At 29.5% G+C, this 9,733-nt stretch overlaps 1 protein-coding gene across 1 annotated transcript; it reads left to right on the top strand.

The window, feature by feature from the left end:
- The first annotated feature begins 2,303 nt into the window (after positions 1 to 2,303).
- Positions 2,304 to 4,214, top strand: LOC124925091 (lysM domain receptor-like kinase 4). Its single transcript, XM_047465063.1, has one exon. The coding sequence runs from the start codon at positions 2,304 to 2,306 to the stop codon at positions 4,212 to 4,214; it is 1,911 nt and encodes a 636-aa protein (XP_047321019.1).
- Positions 4,215 to 9,733: the final 5,519 nt, after the last annotated feature.

Genomic DNA, 9,733 nt, shown 5'->3' with positions numbered 1-9,733 from the left:
AAAATGTTCATATCAGATTTAATGCAATTTGATAGAAGCATTCAAATTTAAAATATTATTCAAGTTTGACTCATTATGACAAGTTGATTATATGTATTAATATTGATTGGCATAAATATTTGTTAAAAAATATACATTGAAACATTTTATTAATCCACTTTATTTTAAACGTCTATAAAATTTTAAGCAATTCATTTTCGGTACAAAATGTACTATTAGAAACAAAATAATAAAATTATCATATACAATCAACTATATAATACTTCTATTACCTCACTTCGTCAACCAACAATCTTAATTATTTTTACTTACTTATTACGGTTAAAAACAAAATAACAAAATTATCATATACATTATAATTTGCAAGATTCAAACTCTCGATCTTTATTATGCATAATAAACATGTAACCATTACACCATTTAAGATTATTAATTTCTTTTTATAATTTTATGTAATAATATATAATTGATATGACTAACCTCTCTATATATATATATATAAACGAATTTAAAATATATGAATTTAGTTGATGTTAGAAATTATATGGTCAAAAATGTAATACGTTTATCAATTTTAAAGTATTATTAGCCTAATTTATTAAAAGGATGAATTTATAGTGTGAAGTTACAAGTTTAAACTTTTATATCACATTTTTTATTTATTTTTTAAGTTTATGGTCGACAATTCAACCCATGACTCGACCTAAGTATCCAATTACTTTTACGTACATATCCAAATTAAGAACCTTTCTCGACTCGGGAACTCGACAACTCGACCCGGCAATTCAAAAACTTGAAATTCATAAATTAAAATGATACCTTACTTTTATTTACCCATTAAACACCACTTTTTCATAAATATTTAACTTTTTTTTAGAATTCTAATATATAATTATTTGTCAGGATTATATAGTTTTCTATTAAGCCACAAACCCCACATAGCTCAATTCCAATTAGTATGATATTTGGACATACTTGTATAGGTATAAATTAATAAGCAATCATCTTAAAGTCATATAACTCCACTTTCATTTTTCTTTTTTTATTAATGGAGGAGAACTAACATGACACCTACCACCATAATCTCCGCTTTAACACAAAGTGCTTTCAAATGAAATCAAACCGGTGACATTTTAATCTTTTAAACCGACTCTTACCATTAGACAACCTTGCTGGTGAATTATTTTCCTTCCCTTATTGATTTGTTAAAACATTAAGGCTAGGAACCCTAGTTGATAGGAAAGAACATCTAGCATTGTGTTGTCTCTCTTATAATTATACACTCACACTATTTTTAATATAAAACACTAATAATATGCACACAAAATATATGAAACTGCGATTTTTCTATCAAAATTGAATAGCCTAAAGTATAAATAAATAAATAAAAGTTCAAATGATAGCAAATACAAAGTAACTCTTGAAAAATAAATAATTCTATAACTGTTTACATGTTCTTTTGCCTAGTCAAGTCTAATATTGTTCAATTAATACACAATGACAAGAAAAGGTCAAGTGTGTATTAAGACCTTTTATTTGGGTAACAACACTGTCATTAAGTAATATTATATTTCTTAATTAAATTATAATTTAATCAACTTGTCTATAAAACTGTTAAAATTGAATCCATCAACTATGCTCTTAAATGAAGTGGTAATATATGAAATTGTCAAACATTTTTTAAAAATTATATATATGGATATAAACTTTTTGGATATGGAACTTATCAATAGTATAAATAAGTGACAATATATGACAATTTGGTCACAATTGATTTATTAAAATAAATAAATAAATAAAGTGTTTTCACGATTAGATATTCATACACTTCTTATCATTGATCAAACCCTTGGTTTAATTTGCCTTTGACTTGAATTTGTTTTAGGTTAATGAGATGCCGTCCTTTATGTATGTTTTGTAAGAAATAAGTTAGAATAAATATAAAAAATTTACAATAATTTAATTAAGTGATTATTTATGTGTATTTTTTCTCCTTATTATCAAATTAATTAAACAATTTTGACCATCATACATATATATTCCCTCTGGCATAATCATAAGATCCCTTTATGCTCATATTATTTTTTAAGCTTAATTTATAATCTATTATTGTTGTCTCCCTATAACTACACAAGAAGTCGTTTTCATACAATATTACTTAATTTCATAATAGGTAATGAATTTGTTGCACTTGTTTTTGACCTCTAGCTACATATAATAATCTTGATATTACAAAATAAGATGCTAACATTTCTTCTTCCTTCTATGCTGCAAGAGGAAGTTGAAGAACAACAATTCATAATATGGATCGAATTCTACTCGCTTTCCTCGTCTCTTTCGCGTTCTTCATTTCCATTCTCGATGCACAACAAAATTATTCAGGAATCTCGTCCATGAATTGTCACGCCAAGGATGAAACCGGCCCATCTCCCGCTTTTCTTTACTCATGCAACGGGGAAAGTTCATGTCAAACTTTTCTCATGTTCAGATCGCGGTCCCCATACGATTCGGTCATGTCCATCTCAAACCTGACTTCCTCGGACCCCTCACAGCTTTCGAAGATCAACAACGTGTCGATGGATTCAGTTTTCGTTCGAGGTCAAGAGGTGATTGTTCCGGTTAATTGTTCGTGTAACGGTCAGTACTATCAAGCCAATACATCATATGTTACTCCAACTATTTATGAGACATATTACACCATTGCCAAAGATACCTTTGAGGAACTGTCAACTTGCAGCATCCTTATGAAAGAAAACATTTATGGAGAATTCGAATTAGGCTATGTAGGCCTACGATTGAATGTCCCACTTAGATGTGCCTGTCCTACGAGGAATCAAACGATAAACGGTACAAAGTTTCTTTTTACTTATTTGGTCGCTCCAGGCGACAACATAACATCAATAAGTAGAAGATTTAATGTGACCCCTGTTTCTATTGCTTATTCCAACGGATTCGTCGATGTAGACAACGCGGTTCTTCAATCTTCTACAACCATTCTAATCCCGTTGCGTGAGGAGCCATTGAGTTCTCAAATGATTGTAATTGAAGAAGACGTTGTTACTCTTTCCCCAGCTCCAATTCTCGCACCTTCTAGCCATAAAGTAAGGAATAGACGAAGGGATATTTATGTCGGAATTGGGGTTGGGCTTCTAGCTTCTTGTCTCTTCTGCCTCACCCTGTATACCTTCTTGCATAGAAGAAGAACAAGAACAATGACAACAAAGATTTACAATCATAAGGGTAATGCAAGAAACCAACCGTCAAAGGATCTACTCAATGGAATTGCGACAGTCGATCAAGTTCTTAAAGTATTCACCTTTCGAGAGCTTGAAACCGGAACCCAATCATTCAATCAGATAAACCAATTGAGCGATTTGGTTTACCGCGGTTTCCTCAACGAGAGGATGTTTGCGGTCAAGAAGATGACCGCGGATGTCTCTAAAGAAGTGAAAATCCTTCACAAGTTCAACCATTTCAATCTGATAACTCTGTTAGGCGTTTGCGAGCATTTCGGCGTGTTCTACCTAGTATACGAATTCATGGAGATGGGTTCTTTAAGAAATTGGCTTAACACAAAGGAAAACGATTCCAATTGCAAGCAACTATGTAATTGGAGCAATAGGATTCGAATAGCGATCGATATCGCGAGTGGGCTTCACTACATTCACAACTTCACCGAACCAGCATACGTCCATAAGGACATTAACAGCGGAAACATCTTACTAAACCAGGACTTAAGAGCAAAGGTTGCCAATTTCGGGCTGGCGAAATCAGCCAATCAGAACGGTTACTCTTCAATGAGATGTGTTCCTTGTGCAAAAGGGTATTTGGCTCCTGAATATGCAGAGGCCGGCTTGGTGACTCCGATGATGGACGTGTATGCGTTTGGAGTCGTTGTTTTGGAATTGGTCACCGGAAAAGATGCTGTTTTTAAGGAAAATGGTAAAGAAATACAGCTTTCGGATTGGGTGATTTGGATTATGGATGGTGGAAATGGATCAATTGTCGAGTTTATTGATAGGCGTCTTCAAGTGAGACACCCTCTTGGTTATATGATTGATCAGTCGGAGCCGGCTGGGAGATTGTTGCGGTTGAGCTTGGCGTGCTTGGCGCAAGAACCGGAACAGAGGCCGACCATGGCCGAAGTGGTTAATGCTTTAATGATGATTCAAATAGATGTGCAAAGAATTGAGTGTTCAATGTTTGTGCCTTAGAAAATTTCACATATTTTTTGTTTCATTACAAAATTGTAATTTTTATTATAATATTGGAAATTATTTATTTAATTTTTAATATTATAGTAGAAATGAAATGTATTCATGATGTTTATTTCAATATGGTGTATTGACTGACTATTTACACTTTTGTATATTGTAGCAAAAACAAACCTTGTACCTATTGAAAAAGAAAGAAAAAAGAAGATAATTAGTATTAATTGTTTGGTGTAATATGATGTTCATAAGATTGAAAATGAAAATGTGTCCGGCAATAAAATCAAGTCTTCTTACTTCATATTTCAACTGAGTTAATGCACGGCTTGTGTCTAGAAACATGAATTCTATGAAATGTGAAATTAGGCGTCATACAATTTTGGGTCTTGGGTGATCCAAATAGAAACCGAACTTGCCCTTCTCAATCTAAGTCTAGAATAGCCGAGCCAAAGAAAGGGAACCAACAGATACCCGACTCGATTCAGAATCGAACTGGTTTTTGGTTTTTTTAAAGACTCGTTTTCTTATAATTTATCTTGTTTGTTTTTTTTTTTTAAATGAGATTGCAAATAAATATTAGGTTCATGTATAATATTATGCTGATTCCTTCCAACTTGATTGGAGAAAAATAAAATAAAATGATGATATTAAAAAGAAGTTTTTTAGAAAATAGAGAAAAATAAAATATTCAGATTTCTATCTTACAAAATATTATAAAAAAATGTTGATCCATATTTGTTCAGCTGCTCCTGACTCGGACTCAACCCAATTTTGACCCAAAACTCTGATGAGTAACCATTGCCATGATTAGCTAATTCTCACTAGAGACTTTAAAAAAAGTTTTAAAACCAACTTAATGACTAACTAACAGAATTACTTTTATTAATTTTAAATATAACATAAAATATAATAAATTAAAAAAATATATTTAATTTTTCTTGAGACCAGATTGATAGCACCCTCTTTCATCTCTAATACATATGGCTCAGTTAATACATTCTTTATTTAAGAAATGCTTTAATTTTAATATTGAACATATTTTAAATGGTTGAAATGATTGAAAAACATTTTCATCAATTATTCTATCTGCCAAAAGGAAAATATAATTTAAAATAAACAACAATATATATATATATATATATATATATATATATATATATATATATATATATATATATATAGTTGGGAAATACGAAAGAGTGCGGGATGAAGACGGCAAGAAGAATTCCACATTTCCATGTCTGAAAGTCTAACCACCGGATTTCTTTAATGTCGACTTGATTCCCAATAAATGGAATCTACAATTAATAATAAATTCATCCAATTTGAAAATGTACACAATAATTTTAAATTAGTATCATACATTTTCATTGTTAAACAGTCATTTTCAAGAGTTCCTCATCAATTTATATTTTATATTGCACAACTGTTACAGGTTACTCCCAACCTAAAAAAATACACACATGCTATATATATAATATGTAAAATAATTCATATAAATTATAACTTTGTTTTTGTAATTAATTAATTATTACCATGGTCCATGGTCCATGGTCCATGTACAAATGTGTCTATAGTTAAAAGTTTTTACTTAAGAGCTTGGCATCATGTACATTTTAGATATCAAACTCTTATGAGTAAAGTTAATTTATGTGATGATATATTGTAAGTTAGTTTTAATTATTAAAATATTTATTCTTGGTATTTAACTTGTCTTAGATTATTACTTTAATTTACTTTACTTTGTCTAATTTTATTTAATTCTTAATTATTATTTTTAAAATTTAGAATTAATTGTTTTTTTTGTTATTTTCTATTCAAATTATAATCATTCAAGTTTTTTTGGTTTTTTTAATTACATATCTTTGTATTCAATTTAATATTAATAATTAAAATATTTATTAATTAGTTAGTTACAAATAAAATAAAATAAAATAGTTATTAACTGTAATCTTAGTAATGATAAATGTTGTACTATTTTTAGGGGTGTTCAATATTTGGTCTGAACCGAATATCCGACCGAATTCGAATTCACCGAATTCGAATAAACCGAATTTGAATTATATTTTCGGTTTTCGAATCGAATTTTAAACCGATTCGAATTCAAATACGGTTTTCGGTTTGGTTTTCGAGTTTAGGTTTCAACTCGAAAACCAAACCGAAAACCGAATTCATTTTTATTATTCATTATTATTATTATTTATTTTTATTATATAACTTATTACATATTATATATTAAATTATCATGGCCTCTTACTAAATCTCTAAATTAAATCCATAATTCCTCATTCATTTTCCCCTTTCTCTAGCTGTCCACACCTCTCAACCGCCATATATTGTTGTCCTCGACACTGTTTTACTTTCGTCGTTCAATTGTGGAATATATATTGGCGTTAATCACTAAGCTAAGTTTGCATGATTTATATTTTTTTATAATTTAAGTAGATAAGATCTCTTTAACAACTTATTTATTTTGTTAACTCTTTAAAAAAAAATTATAAGTATGGGATGTTCTTTATTTGGTCTAAACCGAATATCCGACCGAATTCGAACCGAATTCGAATTCACCGAATTCGAATAAACCGAATTCGAATTTATTCAAATCGGTTCGGTTTTCGAATTTGCTTAAAAAAAATAAAAATTCGAAGAACCCGAACCGAAAATTTGAAGAACCCAAAAACCGAACCGATGAACACCCCTAACTATTTTCATGTCCTAGTTAAATATATATAAGTTAATGATAACATGATATATCTCAGCCCAAAGAATCCTCCCCAACTTCCATATGGGCCAAACTCACTCAAATATTTCTTTAGAACAAGTTGAGTTTACTTATTTAAGTAACTCAAATTTAATAGGAATATACCTATTTTAGTAATGCAGTTCTTTTTTGGTTATAGGGTTGTTTAATTTATTAATCAAAATATTAAAATATTTTTTATTTTAAATTATTATTTTATTTTATTATTATATATATATATATATATTAAGTATTTTTTTTTTAAAAAAATGTCTCTATCTCCTCAAAATTATCATAAACCATTACTTTTTAAATAACTCAGATTATTTAAATAACCCAAGTTCTTACTGGTGATATATAAACGAGAAAAATGTTGTATCATGGCTAGTCGTATGTGTCACGAGCAGGTTGAATCGACCACTCACTTACTTTTGAATTGTCGAGAGTTGACTAATATATGGAGACTTTTTTAGAGTATTACTAAAATTTATTGAGTGATACCCGAGTCTTTGATTGTTGTTAGGAAGTTTGAATTGATGCGACTGATATGACAGACCTACATATTTGAGTGGCTGGAAATTATTTTGTGGTGAATTATCTGGTTGAAGATAAATGGTCGAACTTTTAGTGATTGTAGCAGTCTGATGTGTATCATTCGTAATGTTATTAGTACGACTCTTTCTGAGATTCGTTCTGAAAAGTTGGTAAATCCGTCAGAGAGAGTTAATCGTTTTTTCGATAACTTACGAGCTAAATAACTTATTGAGTAACATTTTTTTTCATGTCATTTTTGTCATTGTGATTAAACTATTTGTATCATTTTTAATATACATTTAGCTTTAAAAAAAAAATCAAATCCAAAAAAATCATTACTCTTAAAAGGTTATGTAAAATAAAAGATTTCAGAATTGTTTGTAATGGACGATGGAATTAACTTGCACCAAGGCGTGCATTTGTTCGATATGAATTCCATGAATGGACCATTTCCGTTTACACAAAGAGAGAAACCTTTTTTTTTTATATGTATCCATATATAATTGGCATTGACTCACTTGTCCAAATGTTCTTTGGAAAGTTCACTTTTTTCAATACCTACTTTTCCACCCCCTCTCATCTATTTCCAACCAACCTTTTAATATAAGGCCTCGTGTGATTTGTGGTTATTTGAAAAACAATTTCTATTATGAATTCAAAATCTTATTTCAGAAATAAATATGGGGATTGAGCATAATCAATCTTCAATTGCTTAAAAAAGGTCCATTATGATCCAATTCATTAGGGAGTTATTAATGATTTTGTCTCAAAAGCTTGTTTGGGATAATAATTATTTTTTTCATGCCATTCTCTGCATATAATGTGTAGTTAAATGCATGCCATTTTGTTTATCTTAACAAAATTAATTAGGTTGTCAAATAATTTAATTTTTTATTAAACAAGTCCTATAAAGTCAATTATTTATTTACTAGCTAATACCAATTACTGTAACTTTTCATCCATATATATCCGAATCACCATTAAAGTTAAAAAAAAAAAAAAAAGGGTTCCCTATTACCAAAGTGAAGAACTCTCTTTCACTTTCTCTTTTATCTTTTTCTCTCTGAAAAAAGGGGAAAAAAAAGCTTTTGGTCAGCAAGTCAACTAGACGACAAAAAGGAAAGTCTGATTACATACAACGGTATCTTTAATCTTTATAAAATAAATCTTTGTTTTTTTTTTCCTTTTTTAAAAGAAAATAAATCTCTGTTAAAGAGTTGAAAAAAAGGTAAGGTCCCATTGGCATTATTATAGTATTTTTTTTTGGGTTGGAATCTAAGACAAACGTTAGTCTCTCCTATACTCAAAGACAATGAAAGGCATCTCTCCTTTTTCTTTTTCTTTTTCTTTTTTCAAACAAAAAAAGAAAAACCCCACCAAATTAACCTCATTTTGTTGGAGCATCCAATGTCCAAAAAAAAATAAAAATAAAATCCCAATTTCTTGTGTTCTTTTGGATGTTTGTTTTGTAATATTCATATGATTCATTAAATCCAACCCTTAATTTGCTTTATGATCAACCTTGCTTGATTTGAAATTTGATATGATTCATCAAATTCAACCATTTTTTATTTCTTTTTAATATTTTTGACATTAATTAAGTACCAAATTAAATAATAAAAAGCATGAACTGTATTTATAACATATATATATAACCACCCATGTCAGTCCAGGTGTGTAATATTTACTTAATCCACTTCAATGAGACGACAATTATGCAAGACCAACCCTCCAATTCTCATATGTTTTTTCTTATGCATCATCACTTTAAATTAATTAATATTCATTTAGTCAACTTATAATTGATTACTAACAAATACACTTCCTTTTGTCTCATCCCATATCATAATTCATAACTAACTTCAAATTTTATTATTATGCTATATTAGGTGATTACTTAGCATATTATTAGTTGACCATATGTTTTTTTAACACGACTTCACTGTCGTGATTCCATTTTATTTAGTTAACACAACTTCATCGTTATCGTGATCCCATTTCATTTAGTTAACACGACTTCAGCGTCGTGGTCCCATTTCCTTTGGTTTACGGTGTTATTAATAAGAATATTTTTTTTTTTTAAAAAGTGTAAATGGACCATATAAGGTAAGGTTATATTCTTATTTTTCTTAGTATTAGAAATGATGTTGAAAAGATAGAGGACGGTCACCAACTACCTCCACATGCTTTCCAACAAAAGAAAAGAATATGGAGTTTCTCTTCCCTTCAAAACCAGAGTGTATGGTTG

Source organism: Impatiens glandulifera, chromosome 2 (genome assembly GCF_907164915.1).
Source record: "Impatiens glandulifera chromosome 2, dImpGla2.1, whole genome shotgun sequence".
Lineage (NCBI taxonomy): Eukaryota > Viridiplantae > Streptophyta > Magnoliopsida > Ericales > Balsaminaceae > Impatiens > Impatiens glandulifera.
The sequence above is the reverse complement of the archived record's forward strand: the minus strand, read 5'-3'. Positions and strand labels throughout refer to the sequence as shown.